The sequence below is a fragment of the Sphaerodactylus townsendi genome, linkage group LG08 (genome assembly GCF_021028975.2).
Source record: "Sphaerodactylus townsendi isolate TG3544 linkage group LG08, MPM_Stown_v2.3, whole genome shotgun sequence".
Taxonomy (NCBI): domain Eukaryota; kingdom Metazoa; phylum Chordata; class Lepidosauria; order Squamata; family Sphaerodactylidae; genus Sphaerodactylus; species Sphaerodactylus townsendi.
Window position 1 is genome coordinate 68,400,564 of NC_059432.1, and position 19,671 is coordinate 68,420,234.

General features: G+C 42.7%; 1 protein-coding gene across 8 annotated transcripts in view; it reads left to right on the forward strand.

Annotated features, from left to right (window-relative positions):
* Window positions 1-19,671, forward strand: part of SCLY (selenocysteine lyase) — a 31,693-nt gene that overhangs the window by 6,338 nt on the left and 5,684 nt on the right. For 5 of the 8 annotated variants that reach the window (XM_048505181.1, XM_048505182.1, XM_048505178.1 and 2 more), the window contains exons 7-13: window positions 869-1,033; window positions 1,707-1,813; window positions 2,444-2,480; window positions 3,419-3,502; window positions 3,760-3,862; window positions 7,019-7,094; window positions 10,211-15,691. In XM_048505181.1, coding sequence (XP_048361138.1) covers window positions 869-1,033; window positions 1,707-1,813; window positions 2,444-2,480; window positions 3,419-3,502; window positions 3,760-3,862; window positions 7,019-7,094; window positions 10,211-10,355 — 717 coding nt within the window. In that variant the 3' untranslated portion in view covers window positions 10,356-15,691. Of the gene's footprint in view, window positions 1-868; window positions 1,034-1,706; window positions 1,814-2,443; window positions 2,481-3,418; window positions 3,503-3,759; window positions 3,863-7,018; window positions 8,489-8,737; window positions 9,355-10,210; window positions 15,692-19,671 lie in introns of those variants that run through there. The other 3 variants (XM_048505183.1, XR_007245231.1, XM_048505184.1) reach the window with 3 other exon arrangements.

Genomic DNA, 19,671 nt, shown 5'->3' on the forward strand with positions numbered 1-19,671 from the left:
AGAATGGCCTTTGGGAGGTGTCAGGACAACCTCTGGCAGGTGTCTGGATGGATTGTTTGAGAAACAGTACAGTTCATTGTAAGGTGGTCAGGAGAAGTTAGTTACAGAAGGGAGTATCTGGGTTAAGATAATCAGGGGAGGCAATGACATCAGGGCTCCTCTTGCTGCTGGAAATGAGTATCCATTCAGCAGGGCTACAGTATCATGTTGAGGGCACATTCTTCTTTGGCTGTGGAGCTGAAAATGTGCTGCTATGGCAAGCAAGCTGAGAGCTGAGTACAGAAAGAAAGAAAAATTCCTGGAAGTTCCTTGTAGATAGACCTGGCTATTGCCAGAGAATGGGATCCCCATCTCTGCAGTGCCAGCATCACCCTTTAGGTGATGGGATACTTGTGGCATTAGGGATACTTGTGAATAAGCACTCCCCTGCTATGCCAGGGCAGTATGATAATAGTAGGACTGTACGACTACTGCTTTTGTCAGAATGAAGCCCCCTGAACTCCTCCCTCCAACAAGGACGCCATCTTGGGATTCCATATAAAGATAGGAAATGCCCATGTGACCTGGACTGTGTGGAATCTGTAACCCACATGTTGTTATACTGTCCCTTCTATGTTCAAGATAGGGAAAAGTATATACCCTATGTATATACCCTATGTATATTCCCTATGTATATACTTTTCCCTATATACTTTTCCCAATACAGTGTATGGGTGCTGGAAGCTGTGGCCAAATTTTTAAATGGTGTAATCTTAAGTCGTTCTAACGTGTGTTAATTGGAATGCTGTAATGTTACGTTTTTGTTTATTTATATGCCATTAAAGGTATTTGACTTACTGAACTCAGACCGTGTTTGTTTTCTCATCAGCCCATCTCAGAACTCAGTCAGCAGATTCAGCCTCTGAACCACAGGAGAGTGGCATCTGGTCTGCCACGAATCTTGGTACATACAGATGCAGCTCAGATGATAGGAAAAGGCCAAGTGGATGTGCAGGATCTGGGAGTGGATTACCTCACTATTGTGGGGCACAAGGTATGGTTAAAATACCCGTCTCCTCTGCAGTATCCAGGCTTGGGGTTTGTTGGGGAGATTTCTGTCAGGATTTGTTGAAACTTTTCATGTGCATTCAGGGTGTTGCGCTGTGAGGGAGGGAATTTTCCATTTTCTTATGCCAACCAGTTGACTTTTTTTACATTATAATCTTGTGGTGTACCTAAAAGGGCATGATGTACCACAATTAAAGATTGATTTGCGTTTAAGCAATTTCCCCACTAGATGGTGCTAAACGTTCAAGATTTTCATGCTGTGACAGAGCAGTACAATGTTCTGTTATAGCTTTCTCCTGTTCTCTTTCAGGAGTCATCTAAGGGTTCAGGTAAAACCAAAGATATGATTGTTAAACTAATTGTGGAATTCAAAAGCATGATTATTTTAAACACTCAAAGGCATTGACAACAGATGGAGGAAATATGTGGGCCTGTCAATTGCATAATTATAAAGAGATCCCAAAATGGTAGAAGGTGGTCAGCAACAATGTTTATGGGATCCATATATATTCTCAAGAGTTAATGTTCACTTCTCCACGCTGAGGAAGAACTATTTTTGTGAACCATGTTATTTTTAGTTTTCTTTCTTCTGTCTCATGTTAGGATCACTACTTAGTTCTCATCTGGGGTCCCATGTTATCTTTGATTTATTGTTGCAGTTTTATGCCCCACGGATTGGAGCTCTGTACGTGCGAGGACCCGGTACTGCTACACCTCTCCATCCCATGCTATTTGGAGGTGGACAGGAATATAATTTGCGTCCTGGGTAAGATAGCTGAAGAATGGGTGGGTTTATAGCCTTTGGGAGGCCAGTACTGTAATCTATGAGTAAAATATCCAGGGATTTTTTCTTTTGAGATTGAAGAGTTGCAAGATAAGGTAGTAAAAGATAAGGCAGTAAAATACAGTAATCACTTTGAAGAGGTTTTCCTGTGAGCCTCATGTTCATATACTGGATATACATAGGCCAGTAACTTGAAGGCTCTTATGTTGAAAAATTGATATTGCTTAGCTCATTGACCATGTTATCAAGTTTAAGGGTATGCCAAAACAGTTCTTGTTCAGAAAATTGTCATTCATTGAAAGTGTATGTAGTCTATTTATTCATAGCTAGTGCATGGTGAAGAATGTTTTGCAATGTTTGAAGGTTTTCATAGATGTTAAATAATTCTCTACTGGGTTTGGAACTTGTTTAGAGAAAAGCCCACAATTATAGCCAATACCAGAACTTTTTAGTTAACAAGATAAGATCTCTTTTTCCACTGAATAACTGAGCCAGTAGTTCCTGTTGGGTACTCCACCATCATCACTGTTAGAGTAATTGTTCAAATAGGTATCGCACCTGTGCAGCATGCATTGTTCTGTGGGAATCTACAAGCACTCTTCTCTGTTCTAGGACTGAAAATACACCAATGATTGCTGGTCTTGGTAAGGTGAGCTAACCTGTAATAATAAGACTATTGATGCTATCTTTGTTATTATCTTTGTTGTCCAGCTTGCACTTGTATGTTGTCGTCTTTCACTAAAATACAATTTGGAGAAAAAAGCACATATTCTTGTAGCAAGGCTGGGTTAAAAACTTAGATCCAGTGTTGCTGTCATATTTATTGAAAGTCTGCAGCAACACAACATAGCTGGGATTTTCCCTTGGCAGTTCACTTCTGTTTAGTTCTGCTTTTATGCCAAAGTAAGGGCAGATTTTGTGTTATGTTATTTTGATTGATAGGTGGAGCAAGAGCTCCCAGTGTGCATTATTTGCATGCCCATGCAGAGCAGGGATGGAGGAAATAGCTTGTTGCAGATTCAAGAGATTTCCCAATATTTGAGGGGCCACTTGTTGAGGGCTAGATGAAAGGTAACAGGCTGTGATTCTAAGAGTGTTGTTTAGAGCAGTTGGGGAAACTGTACAGTAACTGCAATTATGCAGGCAGCCTTTCAGTAGGGATATCACACTAGCTGTTAAATATATGGGGCAGGGGTGCAGAGTATTCTAAACAGTGTTCTAAAATGCCTCATGGAGAACATATGCAGATTTTCTTGTCTCTAAGGGAGCAGTATATATATATGGGTACTGGGCTTCATTTTAGCTGATGGTTCCCTTGGAGATGAATGGGAGAATGCTCATGCAAAATTTTTCTGTGTAGATTTTCTACTATCCCTGATAAACTAATCCCTTAGATCAATATAGGGAGAGGCATTTCAGAGACCTGTAGGATTATATTTAGATAGGTTAACAGTGCTATCCCAGCCCTTCATCTGGTAACTGGTCACTTGCTTTAATTCCATTGGTGTGGACATTCTAGGGACATATTATTCTCCTGCTTTATTTGTCAAACTTGCTGCACCAAGAAACATAGTTTTTCTTTTGCAGGCAGCAGAACTGGTGAACAAGCACTGTAAAGCATATGAAACTCACATGAAGAAAATCCGGGATTACCTGGAAGAGAGGCTGACAGTAAGCACCCTTTTGTGCCTTGATTTGCAACCTTTGTGGGGGAAAGGATATGGTTTCAGGAAAACTGCTTATTTATTTAGATATTTATATCTGGCTTGTCATTGTTGTGTCTACAGTGCAGTCTCGCATGGCCAATGTGTGCCAATGCGTGCCTGCAAAGAAGACAATCAACGAACAACTTTTACAGGTAAGTCCAACTTTGTTTTCTTCCCCCTGGGGGAATCAGTAATTGAAAAGTATTCTTTTTAATATTCCAGGCTGTGTTTGAAGAACAAGGAATCCATTTCAACTGTCGACTGGAAGGCTCTAGGCGACTTTGCAACACCAGTAATTTTTCTATACTGGGCTCAGGATTGCAAGGTAACCCACTTTGCACCATTTCTGTATGGCTGCTGTCAGACCCAGAACATGTCATCCATATTCAACACAAAATAAATGTTAATTTTGTTTGTCCAGTCCAGGAATGCATTGCTGGTCCAGTAATCTTTCTATTTGGACTAAACTACATTTTACTTCGATACATTTTAAAATTTTATTTTGGGGCAAAAAAATTCTCCCCAGGGGCCATTTTCAGCTTGGGAAAAATTATTGGAAAGGCAGGAATTCCCCTTACACACCACAGTCCCGTGCAAGATCGCCCCCCCTACGACTTTTAGAACAAAGTTTCCCGCAGGTGCTCTGGGGTTGGGGAAAACAAGGGTGCTCTGGGAAACCCATACCCAATTTGTTAAATGTATTGTATATTTTGGCCATCTTGTCTGCTTGAAACAGGATGCTTGCTATGTTATTTAGAAAAGCATTCATCTCCTAGAAGAGTACTGAGAGGCTAAAATCAATGGCCGATTACACACAAAGTTTATTTATTTATTACTTAGATTTATTCCACACCCTACCCCCAAAGGGCTCAGGGCAGCAACAACAATAAAAACTATTACAATAAAACAGAAACAATCTTAATAAATAATTTAAAACAGTATAAAAATTTAAAACAGTGTAAGAGCTCAAAAACGGATGGCGACTTTCACTCACTTTATCCCCCCCCCCCCCCCGAAGCCAAAACAGATGACAAGCAGATGAAACTAGGGTTGGAGATTCGGACAGTCCAAATCCGAATTTTTACCGAATCTGCACGGATTCGGACGGATTCGGACGAGCAGGAGCCGAATCTGAGCTGTCCGAATCCTAACAGATCCGAATCCATGGGATTCGGATTACCAGCCGAATTGCGTTTTTATTTTTTGGTGTTTTTTTCACATTTCGGCCTGCAGGGGAGACATTTTTAAACATATCAGCACCAAATTTTCAGGGTATCATCAGGAGACTGATAGGGACACCCCAAAAGTGGTGTCCCTATCCCCCATTCTTTCCAATGGGAACTAAGGAGATGAGGGCTACCCTTTTCAGGGTCCATAACTTTGGCCCCCCTGAACCAAACTGCACCAAACTTGGAGGGTATCATCAGGACAGTCTCCTGATGATACACTGAAATATTGGTACCGATACATCTACAAATGCACCCCCTGCAGGCACCCCCAGAAATTTGCACAAGATTCTTTGTTCTGCAGTGACTTAGCTGCATTGCTGTCAATAGGGAATTTCTGAGGGGGCTGTGGAGTGCATTTGTAGATGTATCTTCAGGAGAGTCTCTGGATGACACCATCCAGGTTTGGGGAACTTTACTTCCAGGTGGAAGTGGGAGATGGCCCCACCCCTTTGGGTCCCATAGAATTAAACCCCTGAAGCAATTTCCCCAAACCCGGATGGTGTCATCCAGAGACTCTCCTGAAGATACCCTGAAAGTTTCCTAGATGGGAAACCCGATGTGGTAAAAAACTGGCTGGCCTATGAAAAAGCCCGGCGGAACAGGTCCATCTTGCAGGCCCTGTAGAAGCCACTTAGGTCCCTCAGGGCCCTAACCTTAGAAGGGAGCATGTTCCACCAGGTGGGGACCCAGACTGAAAAGGTCCTGGCCCTCATCGTGGCCAGCTGGATGGTTTTTGGGCCAGGGACTACTAGAAGATTCTCCTCTGAGGAGCCTGCTTGTGTGCTATTTGCTGTGTGCTGGAGGAGAATGTCCATCGCAACCAGGTTTCTCTTACAGAGGTATTTCCTCTAGCCCCACTTTCACTTTCCACTCTCTGGGGCAATCAGACCCACTTACAGCATGATTATAATTTTGCTTTGCTGCAAGAGCAGGACAGCTTTGCCCTGGATCTCTTCTCTCCACCTGCAGCCAGCTTACCTAGTCTTACCCCCCCGGCGCTGCTTTGCACGCTTTCCCCTTGCCCTCCTCCCTGTTGCCAACTACTTATTGCTTCTTATCCTGCCGTATAATTTCTATTGCCCATGGTCTCCCCACTCCTGCATATCTTTAGATTTTAAAAAATCAGAAAACTATATCGATAGATTGATTAATCAATACTGACACTTAAAATATGTAAAAAATAAGACTAGTTGACCAGTCCAAACGCCCGATTTGCCTCTGCATTTTATCAACAGCCTCGTAGTTTTATACACAAGTAATCAGTGATTCCAGACCACACTGGGAAAAGCCCGTCAGTCTTGACGCTTGGGTTTACAGCACATCGGAAGACAGATGATCATGAACCTGCGGAACTAGCAAATGGCAGTTCACATTGTCCTTTGGGGGTTTTGCAGTTTGCATGCTGCCATTACTCCCTCGTCACTTCCCACCATAAAAGACAATCAGTGTTCAGGCAAAGTGTACAGATGCCGTACTCAAGACTTTTCTTTAATAATTTGCCTTTTCTATGTCAATGTGTCGATCTATTGATAGGTTGATAGAATGATATATTAATCTATTGATAATATTAAAAATAAAAATTAAAGACTCCATTAAAAATTAAAGAACACATGCATGATAGATATCCTTCAAAACATCCACACCACCACCACCCCTGCCTGGATGCAAGCAAAAAGCCACCTGGTGGGTAATGCCTGCCCCGCTGCAAACAGGGCAGTGGGTAATAATACCGAACGTGCCCTGAAACAAAGACTCCCCGGACAGTTTGAAGTCGCAGAAACCTGGCCGTGCGTAATCGGCCAATGTAACAGTTTTTATAAATGCATAATGGTAAAAGTGTGAACTTTTTACATGAAATATGAAATGCTCAAGCTTAAATGTTGAGCTTCAGCCTTTTAAATTTCTTAATATGAATTTTAGGCTTGTCAGGAAGCATTCCAATTTTGAACATACACACACCTGTACCTGACTTTTGCCATTAAAACTCCACTTTTTTCTTGTAAATATACATTTATTAAACAATTGTAAATGTATGATGTCAGTTGAGCTTTTTTATACATGCACATCTGCCACACTAGTAAGAAGCCAGTCCTGGCCTAGTGTGGGTGGGGTGCTGGGCAGGTTGGCTTGGTTGTATATCTTGGCTGCTGACACAAAGGCTGTTGAAAGCACATCCCGTGGTTGTTCATACACAAAGAGTCTTTGTACCTCTTATGAGATGAGTGAGGATCTCTGCCTTGACTTCTCTGCAGGTCGACTGGTGCTGTCTCGGTGTGGGACTCTCCTTGCCAGCGTTGGTGCTGCATGCCACTCTGAGAGGGGTGATGAGTAAGGAAGCGTATTGGTGAAACTGGGTATACTGGATTGGAGGGAAGAAGCCAAGACTGCAGAGGAAAGGATATAGAAACGTCGAAAACAATTTCTCGGTTTAGAACTGCAGCCTCAGATTTATAAATGACTAATGCTGTTGAGAATATCCCCAAAATAGCAACATGTAATTCTGTTGTGTGGGACCTGACTGTATTAATTATTTAATTGTGTTATTGGATTTGTACCTTGCCCTTTCCTGATGGAAGATAGGCTCAGGGCAGATAACAATGTGAAAATAACAGTCATTTAAAATACCCAATACATTAAAAAAAAACCTCACATCAATTAAAATACCCATTGGCGCTCCAGAAATACTCAACAATTTCCTGGAATGACCAACCAAGGAGGAATGAACAAAAGGAATGAGTAAAACCCAATCAAAGCAAAACAGCTAAGAAAATAAAGATAAATAACAATAGAGGCAGGGAGGCAGCAAAGATTTGACTGTCACTGTCTCAACCAGAAGCTTGGTGGAACATGTCTGTCTTACAAGCTCAGTAGAATTGTGCCAAATCCTGCAGGGCCCAGATCTCAGTTGACAGAAAATTCCACTAGGCCAGAGCTAGAGTTAAAGAAGCTCTTGCTGTGGTTGAGGACCTTCTTGAAACTTGGAGGTGTTGCATACTTAGATCATTATATGGTGAGAGGTAAAAACAAATTTTGATCTATTGGAAAAATAGAAGGCAGCAGTTCATCAGAACCCTGGTTGAGAGAGTATTTGCCTTACATTCCTAGCCAAAGAACTGGATTACACAAACTATTCTTCCTCCTTGTGAATGCTCACATAGGAACTGCTTTTAGCCCACTCTTCTGGGACTTGCTGCAGATACTTCAGACTAGCCAGTGAATCAGTTGATCAGCTGAGTACTTGGAATTAGAATGTCATAAAATGCTTTCTCTCTGAAGAGAGGCTGCAGTATAGTGTGACAGATCAAGTGTCCCAGCAGTGACTTGCTACCCTGCTGTTGTGTGCCACTTATCACAACAGTGGAACAAGAAAGGAGAAACATGAACACCCACCTTCAGGCCTTATGTATCTGGCCTTGGTAGATTTTCCCCAGAATGTTTAAATTCCAGTATTATGTTTGGTTAGTGTGGAATAATTTTTTAAAATCCCATTGAACAAGTAGATGTGGCAAGCTTATATCCAAACTGTTACCCAAGTAACTCTGGAGCCAAATCTGTAATCGAGACCTAACAAGGTTTTAGGCCTTCCCGTGGAAGGTCTGCCCTAGAAAATGTAAGCATACAGAAGCCAGTCCAGAGAATAGCAAACACTAAGAATTGGCACTGTATTTTATTTAGTGGCCAGAAAGTCCTGAGCTAAGCTACACGAAGCAGTTTTGCCACAAGTGCTAATGCAAAAGCAGCAGTAGCAGCAAGCCTTTATTGGCATAGACAACAGTACAACAATAATAAAAAACGGATTAAAAAGCATATACAATACAGGAAATAAATGTTAAGTTGAAGGAAATCTACTGGCATTTAGTAATTTCCAGGAGAAAGTCTGCCACTATCATACAGAGAGAAGGATCAGAATTGTCCAATAAGTAGTGTAATCTAATTAAATCGGGTAAATGTAAAGGAGTAAGATTCACCAGGTGCTAATGTCTGAGAGTCTTCATCACAGGCCTGAGGCCCCCTCCATCATCTCAGTCCTGACACTTAAGGGTGAGGTCAATGGCAATGTACTGGCAGACTGCTCAAATGATCGCTGGAACACAACACAAGATACGCACAAAAAAATGCTATAACTGTTTGTTTGTACCCAGAACTTGTGGAAACAGTGTGTGTTCCAGAAGATTCGGGCAGCTCTATTTCCCTGTTCCCCAGTTGGGGGTAATAAAGGAATGCATTCCCAGCTGTGGTTACCTGAGATAAGAGTACACTGTCCAGGTCATCCAGCACACAAACAAAGCCAATCTTTTCCTCCACCAGTGTACGATATAAGGAGAAGATGGTATTTCTCATAAATCTGGCATTGTACAACCTCAAGGTTGAAGTGAAGGGTTCATTGAGCACCTTCCCCACCCACATGGAGCACAGACTGGATGTACAGCAAGCTCCTGAGCATCTCATTTTGTCTTTTACCAAAAAAACCTCCTCCTTCTAGACCAGGGGTAGGGAACCTTTAACACTCAAAGAGCCATTTGGACCCGTTTTCCATGGGAAAAGAAAACACTTGGAGCCGCAAATAATTTTTGACATTTAAAATAAAGATAACACTGTATATATTGGGTTTTTTAAACCTTTTACTCTGCTCATTCTGAGAAGCGCATGGATGCGTCCCCCCTGCTGCCTGCAGGGCGGGCAAGGATGGGGTCAGCGGCTCGGCCTTGCTGGCCACCGGGAAAGCGCTCGGCCCGCTCCAACGGGGCAGGCGAGAGGGGAAGCCCGCGGCATGGCCCAGCCGGCCGCGGGCAGTTGGTGTGCCCGCCCTGCTGCCTGCAGGGCGGGCAAGAATGGGGCCAGCAGCTCGGCTCGTGGAGCCGCAGTACAAGGGCAGAAGAGCCGCATGCGGCTCTCGAGCCGCAGGTTCCCTACCCCTGTTCTAGACCTTCCTAACCTGCATAGCACTGAAATGCAATTAGAGGCCATGATGGATGAACCGAAAAGCTAAGAGTAGCCAAAAATAGGTGCCCAGCAACACAAACTTCAGCAGGCATCCCATACCCTCTGCTCCATTGCAGGATGAGACAGGGGGATGGACACCGCCTTGCCCAGGGAGGGGAGGGTCTAGGAGGGCTGACCCAATTTTCCTGTTTCCCTGTGGTCTGGTCAGGAGAGAGGGTGCTGACTTCACACATCCATGTGGTGTAGGGGTGGGGGTGATTGACATCCTAACTTAGGGCACCTAAAATCTTTGGTCTGGCCCTATTTAGGAACTCTGGAGAGATTAAGGAGACTTTCAAACTTATGTGTTCAGAACTGAAATGCAGGAATGCAGATCATCTGCTTTTCAGACATGTAATTTTTTCTTGGCTTTCTGTGTATTTCTGCGTTTCTCAGATGCAGTGTTTCTCTTTTAGACCAGGGCAACTAAAAAATCTGGCATTCCTTGTTTTGTTTTCTAGGCCATCCTCCATTTTGCTTGGTTGTGGAATTCCTTACCATGTGGCCCAGAACGCCCTGCGCCTCAGTGTGGGGCGGGATACCAGCAAGGAAGACGTGGACCTCATAGTGGACGATCTGAAGCAGGCTGTGGCTCAGCTGCAATAGGTCAGATTCTCACAGGGCCAGACCGTGTGCATGAGAGGCTGGGAGTTTTGTCAGTGACTTTCTAGGTTTTGTTTTCTTCTAAAAATCAGCCACGTGAAGCCCCAGTTGTGTCAGGGCACCGTGAGGAGGGGGCACTGTGGTGTCAGTCGGCACCAGGGTCCCATTTGCCTACTGTTTAAAAGTGGGGAAAAACTATTCAAAAACTCATTTACAGAGTTCCCAGCATCTTATGTAGGTTTATTTATTTTATTTATTTATTGTTTCGTCTTATATACCGCCCGATCCCCGAAGGGTTGACTCCTAGTTACCCAGAGAGAAAAGACTTTGCCCATTGGAATCACTAAGTGAGCTTACCCAGCCTCAGGCTGCCATGGTTTGTTTATTTATTTATTAATCACATTTCTTAATCGTCCCTCCCAAACTGGCTCGGGGCAATTTACAACAGGAATAAATACAGTAAAAATTGACTCAGAAGTGAAAACCCGTAACTTAAAATCGAGTGCAGTGACTAATTCTACTAACTAAAATTTAGATAAATTCAGTTAAATTAGAGTCTAATTAAAATTCATGCATGTAGGAGAACAACTCCAGAGCTGTCCATCTGCAGAGAGAGGTGGTGCACAACCATAGGGGATGGGTGGTAATGTTAGGTCAGGCCTTCGCAAAATACTTGGCGGAACAGCTCCATTTTACAGGCTCTGCAGAACTCCATAATGTCCCGTAGGACCCTGATCTCCTCTGGTAGGCTGTTCCACCGAGTTGGGGCCAGAACTGAAAAAGCATTGAGGTCAGTTGGACCTCGCGTGGGCCAGGGATTGTTAAAAGCCCTTTTGATCCAGATCTTTATGTCTGCTGGGGGTTATAATGGAAGAAGCGGTCACACAAGTATCCTGGGCCCAGACTATGAATGGCTTTGAACTTCTTTTTCCAAACTGGTTTCCTGCATGTGCAGGATCAGTTTTCTAACTGTCTCTTCCAAAGGTCACGATTTTGTGCGTCTTCTGGGGTAAGGTTCTTTGCCTGCAGGTCTTCATTGATTGTGTCCCTCCATCGTTTTTTGGGTCTTCCACGTGGGCGGCATCCACCAGGCTCAAGGTGCAGGCTGTCTTTGCTACAGATGTTTCCTCGCGGTGCATGACATGGCCATACCACCTTAGCCGTGCCTGCCTCGTGTACTGGTCAATTGGTGTTATTTTAAGTCTTTGCCGCATGTCATCATTCGGCACATGGTCGAACAGCGTCAGGTTTAGCATCCATCGAAGCATCCTCATTTCCATGACATGAAGGGCTTGTTCATGTTTTCTTGTTGCTGGCCAGCATTCGGCTCCGTGCACTGCTATTGGGCTTTGAATGTCAACATTAAAACCTTGAACCTGATCCTGCTCCCAACTGGTAACGAATTCAGTTCACAAAGCACCAGTGTCACATGTGTACGCCATGGGGACCCAGAGAATATCCGGGCAGCTGCATTTTGAACCAACTGAAGTTTCCAGATCAATCTCAAGGGCAGCGCAGTGTAAAGCGCATTGCAGTAGTCCAATCTGGAGGTGACTGTTGCATGGATCACTGTAGCTAGGTTGGAGGACAATAAGTAGGAGGCGAGTTACTGCACCTGGCGCAGATTTTAAAAAATGCCAGCTGGCCCATCTTGGTGATCTGGGTCTCTGTGGACAACGAGGAGTCCGAAATCACCCCAGGTTCTTGGCAGATGAAACAGGCTCTAAACGAACCCCATCAAGAGCCAGCCTCTGCTCAGCCGTCCCTCCGCCACCCAGCCACGGGACCTCCGTCTTTCCTGACTTTGGACAGAATTAAGGATAAACTACATTCCCATCTGTTTGTTGCTGTTGGAATTGTGCAGAACCACTACTAATAGTTCCGGTTAACAGTAGCAGATCCTCAATTTTTTTTCCTGGCCATCACTATGCCTACGGTTCCATTACGAAAGTATTGTGTGTGGTCTGGGAGCGTGTGGGTATTCTTTTGCAGTGACTTCTGCAATCACACCTGCAATTTTTTTACTACTTGTATTATGGAAATTGCTGTAAAGTATATCTCTGTATTTTCTGTTCACAATCCATTTTTCATACTGTTGCATACCCAGGGACTATTGGTTAAAGACAGTTGAAGATTGCCTTGTGAACGAGTCCAAAACATTCGGAACACATAGTGGGGTTTTCCTTTGTGTTTGGTTTCTATGCCGCAGCATTTCCAGGTGCTCGTGCTTGATCTATGTTTCAGACAGAGTCCCTTTTCATCTACCCCCATGCCTTTGTCTCCTTCAAGTCAGCAGACCCCTCCCCCCCAATCCCTTTTTTTTTACAAAGGCATGCAGAGCACAGTGTTCAGCTCACTGAACTAGGCTGTAGAATGGTAGGATAAATAGTCACGAGCTGTCCTTGGGTTAAGCTGATTGGGGTAGGTGGTTCTGATTTCATCTGATTTGCTTCACTTCTCTGATGGGCCAGGCACTTATTCTCAGTCCTAATTTCCCTCATAGGATGGTTGTGAGGATAAAATGGAAGTGAATTACCCAAGCCACTTTGAGTCCTTATTCAGATGAAATGTTCTGTAAATGAAAAAATATGAAACATTCTCTCCCTTGGTAGAAGTTATTGGGACTTTTTATTTTCATTCTCTTATTTAGTGGGCTGTGAATTGGGCCCAGAGAAACAGGCATGTGTTTCTTGTGATGTCTGAGGCTATTGTTGCCAATGAAAGTCTTCCTGACACTCTTTCAGCATCATGCTTATCTGTCAGATGAGTTATCACTGTGGTAGATATTCCCATAGGATCATATTTCCAATTACTAAGAGGCAATTGCCGCTCTAGTCCCTCGTGTGTTGTTACAGTTTGTTCCAGGAGACCTTGGGCTCATCTTTCCCTTAGTGATCACCAAAGATTTGTTACCTACTAGGATCACAGGTGTTGACTGAGTTTCTTCGAGGCAAACATGAGCAGCACAAATGCTGTGGGAGGGAAGGGAATGGAGCAAGAGCAATGCGCAGAATTTCATGCACAATCAAGTCAAAGCTGTGGAAGCAGGGAACACTGGAGGAGAGGGCATGAGAGAAGGGACAGGAGAAAGGAGAGTTGGAGCAGCAGTTGCCAGCCTTTTCTTCAATGAGAAATGACACCAAGCGTTACAAAGCTTTTTTTTTCTGTTCTATAAGTAGAACATGGACTAGGAAGAGCACTAGCAAGGGAGCTATCACTAAGCAACATTGAGGGAAAAACCTATGAAATAAAGGCATTAAAATCCTATGAAAAACCTAGAATAGGTGTGTAGTGACAAGACAGGGAGGCTGAAATTGTCTTTTAGCCTCTATTTAGCTCTGTTAATGTTTGGTTATTGTTTGTGTGGAAGAGAAGTTGAAGGACAGTTGTGGGTAATATGAAAGAATGTTCCAACCAGGAGAAGTTTTGAAGTTGCTTTAAAACTAGATACACTTTGAAAGCCTCAAGTGAAACATTAGGTTGGTTGGTGGTGGTGGAAAGTGCCGTCAAGCTGCCACTGGCTTGTGGTGTTTTCAAAGCAAGAGATGTTCAGAGGTGGTTTGCTATTTCATGCTTCTGTGTAACAACCTGGACATCCTTGATGATCCGCCATCCAAGTAGTAACCAAGGCCAGTGCTGCTTAGCTTCTGAGATCTGACAAGAGAACAGGCTAGCCTGGGCCAACCAGGTCAGAACACCAGGGTGCTTACCTAATAAAAAAATTAGCTGGGATTAACTGTTAACATGTAATTAATAAAATGCATACAAATCTGAATTGGAATAAAACAAGCATTTTGAAGTGGAAAAGTAGCTTTTCTTTTTAATATATATCCAGGTATGGCAGCAAGCACCCTTTTTGAAAAGGCATTCCATGACAGAAGAACATTTCTTCTCAGGAGATAGTTGCCTCCTGTAGAAAAACCACAGTGCTTGGACGGGACATAACTGATTTCTAAATATGCATTTTCCTGTTAAGGTTGAGTTTGCCTTCCTAGTTGATGCAATAATTTTTAATTGGTTAATCAAAGCAGTTGGTTCTTAAGGACTACCCTATCAATTAACAGACGTCAGTAGTGTCAGTGTAGCTTTTCATGACAGGCACCAAAAATTTGCAAGCAGCAATTCTGTGTTCCTCATTTATCCACTATTCAGGGGAAAAGGAGGTAGAATAGAAGAAACATTTCTGCCCTCTGCTGGAAATAAAAGCAACTAGCACAAGACTTGAGTTCTGTTTTGTGGTAGTGGCAAATTCTTTCATAAACGTCTTGATCCAGGGTATCTAAGTATTAACTGGGATATATTGATGTGTATGATTTCAGTTAAAACCAATTTATTTCTCTTTTTAAAATTCTTTTTTTCCTAAGGAAAACCCTGAGTGGCATACCCGTTCCCCTTTATCTGCATAAGAACCCAATGAGGTTGGGTAAACTACATTGGTAACAAGCACATTTTGCCATGATTTGAAACTGGATTTCCACAGTTTAATCAACTAGTCCCCTCAGCATGTTGGGTGTCTGTGTACTTGCCCTTGTGATACTCACTTAACCTATTATGACTCCCTTGTATATTTTTGCACACCTCAGCTTATGACCACATGATTTCAGTTGTCATCCATAGTTGCTTTCCCATTCAGAATAGCTGCTTTGACTTTGTGAATACTACAGTACAGCAACTCTACAGCTACTGTTACTATTTCTGCTTAATGGTTACTATGCTTGTCACAGCTTTGGGGCTTTGTTATACCCAGTTTACATAAATCAGCCATTCACTGGTGAAAATGTGTTCCTTTCTTTATGGGTATCAAATTCCCTGGTGATCTGTGGAATGGTATGAACTAATAGCCATATTGATCATATGGCAGTAATGGGGAGCAGGGCAGGGGCAAAATTATTCTTTTCCTCTTCACACTGTAGCTATCTGACCCATAAGGCTGTTGTTCACACATGTCCCTCAACTCTGGATGAAACTTTCTCAGGAAGGAAAGGGCAGAAAATATCCTGCTGTTCTTATACCTTCCTCTTGCTGTTCACAGGATCTTGCCCAATATTTGCAGTAGTTATTGGATGTTATAAATATTCTGCCATTCAGAAATTTAAAGTGTCCATAAAAACCACTGTTAAGACTAATTTTTTAAAAAAACAAGCATAATGTTTTGTTGGCTATGGCCTGTTCAGATACCAGAACAGTAACATTAGAAACAAGCAAAACTTGAAGGGAACTGTGGTGATTCATTAACCACCACCACCACCACCCCTCGCAACTCCCCCAAAATTGTTCACTACTTAATTGATTGTATTAATTGAACGTATTAATTGATTGTAATAAAAAGTATGACATTACTGTTGCTTGCTTTTATTTTTCTCTAATATGACAACATAGGTATTTAGGTAATAGGTGTCTATTATCTGGAAAAAAAATAAAATTCAGCAATTCAAAAGATAGATCCTAGATCAGGAGAAAGAGGGCCTTCTGCCGCCTCACAGTGGTACTTTGCTTATGGGTGTTGTGCTCTCTTACCACTAGTAAATGTTGTTCAGTTTGGCTTTTATTGATTTTTTTTTACGTAGTGTACCATCTAAAATCAATTCCCAGCATTGCTTACAATAAAGAAAGATGATGGGGAAAAAGTTGTTTCCTTTGAAATGTGGAGTTGGAGGAGAGCTTTATGGATAATATGTAAGGCCCAAAAGACAAATGAGTGGTTTCTAGACCAAAAGCCTGAATTTTCCTTAGAAGCTAAAATGACTGAACTGAGGCTATCGTACTTGGTCACATTCTGAGGAGAATCACTAGAAAAAAACATAATGTAGGAAAAATTGAAGGCAGCAGGAAAAGAGGAAGACCCAACATGAAATGGATTCATGCTATAAAGGAAGCCATGGCCCTCAGTCTGCAAGATCTGAGCAAGGCTATTATTGATAGGACATTTTGGAGGACATTGATTCATAGGGTTGCTATTAGTCAGAAGCAATTTGATGGCATTTCACATGTACACATTCACAAATAGGACAGCCATGTTTGATTTTAATTCTACTCTCTTCTTTACAAGGGACCCATATATTAGCTCTAGAAGCTGACCCAAATTATATTGCCAAACAGAGAGAACAACCATTGCATACTTCTCTGATGCAACCCAAAATCCAGCATGTATCTTGCGTTGTCTACTCTAACCCAACTGTGTGTACATAATGTCTCCATACATTGTCTCATTACAAACTACAGACTATGAGGCTTTTCCATCATGAACTGCAACGTCTTCCCTCATCCCATTTTTGTTCTTGGCTGAAGAAGAGGAAGAAGAAGAGTTTGGATTTATATCCCCTCTTTCTCTCCTGTAGGAGACTCAAAGGGGCTTACAATCTCCTTTCCTTCCCCCCACCCCAACAAACACTCTGTGAGGTGGGTGGGGCTGAGAGAGCTCCGAAAAGATGTGACTAGCCCAAGCACATGCTAATCTAGTTCCCCAGATAAACCTCCACAGCTTAAGTGGCAGAGTGGGGAATCAAACCCGGTTCTCCAGATTAGAGTACATCTGCTCTTAACCACTATGATACTGTTGCTCTCAGGTGCACTCTAATCTCTCTGAGGAAGATTTCTGCAAAACTCAAAAGCGTGCTTATTACTTTGTAACAATTTAGCTGGTTCTGTTAGAAGGTATGACACTGCTGTACAACTTGGCTACAACAAGGTGACAACAGTCAATAGATTGTTTAAAAACTTTAAAGAGTTATTTCCCTACATAGAAAAAGACCCAGAATATGCATTCATATCAAAAGTTGGGCATTCTTGCTTCAGAATGAGAAACATGCTAAGTAGGCAGGAGATGACAGTTATGGGGGTTGGCTGCCTTTCTGGTGTGGCTTGCTTAACTGCAGAAGTACGTATCTTTTGATATAATATAATTAGACATGTCAGTCAGTGAGTGACTCTAGACTTCAATGCTTCCCTTTTGAGTCCTAACTTTAGATCTGTTTGCCCCATACCCATTCCTCCCTGAACTGAGCCTCTACCATCAGACTCCATGTAAGCTCATGGAGACTAGATAGCTTGCTGGATCTGCTGAGACAGCAGACACTGTCTTCAGCAGGAGTTAAAAGCTAGAATGAGAGCCTGACTTTCTACCATGGTGCAGAAGGAATCAAATCTATGTCCTTCCTGCCTTTACAGCTATGTTTGGTTTCCTGTTAGTAGAGTGGAAAATGTTCACCTAAGTTCCTGGCTGAGGGTGACTGAGCAAGCATGTTGCAGAGCCTTTTGGCTGTCTCTGCCTGTTAGGACATGGATACCAGAAGGCAATTAGCAGCAGGCAAGTGATGGTGAGATAAGAAAGGTCCAGAGGAGTCCAGAGGGCAATCGTGGTCAAGAATGTGCAGCTAGGTTTCCATTTGTTTTTGTGGCCGATGTTCTTCTGCCATAAGAGGGCAAGCAGAAGTACAGTGGGGCATTGGAGTGGCACTGCAGTGAAATCCTAAACAAGCACTCAGGTTTCACTGAACAAAGCATAGTAAATCTTTACCACAGCCAGAGATTTGGAATAAGGCCTTCTGAAACCAGAGCCTTCTGTCACCACTCAGTTTACCATTGAAATATTAATGGAACAAAAAAAAATTCCTTCTGGAACACTCGATATTGGTTAAATAAAACAGCATGGTTCATGTGTGAGGCTGAACACAAGAGTTCTCTCTGGGTCACTGTAGCTCACATATTGTGTGCTGATACTGTTGGTGGGGGACAAATGGAAGCAATGTATTCAGTCATTGATGAACATACAGTAATCAGATTTGGTGATGCTTTTAGTTGGAGTTTGAAAGAAAAATTTACAGTATGATTTTTTCTTCACAAATCTGAGAAAATGAGTTGTGGCTCTGAAAAGTTCATATTGAAATAAATGTTATTAATCCTTAAAGTGCCATGGGATTAAAAAAAAAATTTTTTTTGCTATGACAGACTAACAGAACCCCTTGGTCAATGTCTCTGCATGCCAAGAGCCTCTAAAGGGCTTTAAAGAGTCCACAACTCAGTGGGGCTGACATGGGTTCCTCACAGGGATGCAATGACATTGGTGTTTCTGCCTCCTCATTTTAGCGTCAAGGTCTGGGTCATGGAACAGAACAGGCTAGATGAGCATCTGTTGACTACTTATATAGCCTGTACTGAACAGCATAGAGTTTTAGGCCTAGGTTTGATTAGGTCACAGATATTTTGATAGACTTTAGAACAGAATGGACTAGCAGATAGCTGATATGTGTATAGGCTTGTGGAAATTTGCATATTTAGCAAAGGCTCATAATGCTGCATTTGGACATTTTAAAAAATCTCCTTTCCCAAGAGTTGAACTCTTGATGCCTAACTCTCCTTATCCTTCCAATTCTCAGTTACAAACTACCCCTTTTTTCCAGTCAGCTTCCAACTGAAACTCCTTCACTCCCAGACTAAATCTCTCTTCTATTGTCTTCCTTCCCCTTAATTGCTGTCAGCCTCTCATCAACATTCTGCCATCTCTCATTGGTTGCACTCTGGGGGAGGCGGGACAGGACCTGTCTGTCACAATGACAGTTTTTGCTGTGAGTATTAATTTTATCTTCAGGAAAATGAGAGATTTTTATATCTGTTCAGTTAACCTGAGTCCAGCAGATGCTCTTCAGGAAGGCCATGCTGTCACATCTGATATGTCCGCTTCCATCAATATTACATTAGGTGGCATTGACATGGCACAGCCTGCTTTAATGGTTAACAAAGTGGTACTCAGTGACTCAGATGAATATGGGTACAGCTTGAGAAAGTAGAAAGCATTTATTTTCTCATGGGCCACTAAATGAAGGGAAGCCACAAGCGTAGAAGTGATCAGATATCAGCTTATGACTTGTGTATCTGTGCAGAGCTGTAGTTTGATAACATTCATTAGCTGTCCATGCCCTGCAGGACCTTGGTGAGTTCCGCAGGGCCTGTAAGATGGAGCTATTCCACCGGGTCTTTGGAGGGGCTGGCCGCGGTCTTACCGCCCCCCCACTGACACTGAGGCTGCCTGTTTTTTCCATCTTGGTTGGGCCCTGATTCCATCTTGGGCCCTGCCTACTCCCCCCCCCTTTTTTTGGCCTTCAGATTGGGCGCCTGTTTTTAAACAACTTCTGTTGTTTTAATTTATATTTAATGTTAGTAACTGCTGCTTAAGTTTTTAATGGGTTTAAGTTTTATGCTGTATTGATTTGCTGTCTCAGAGAACAGCCATGTTGTGAGCCGCCTCGAGCCCTTTGGGGGTGAGGCGGCCTATACATTTAACAAACAAACAAACAAACAAATAAATATAGATTCAATGTAC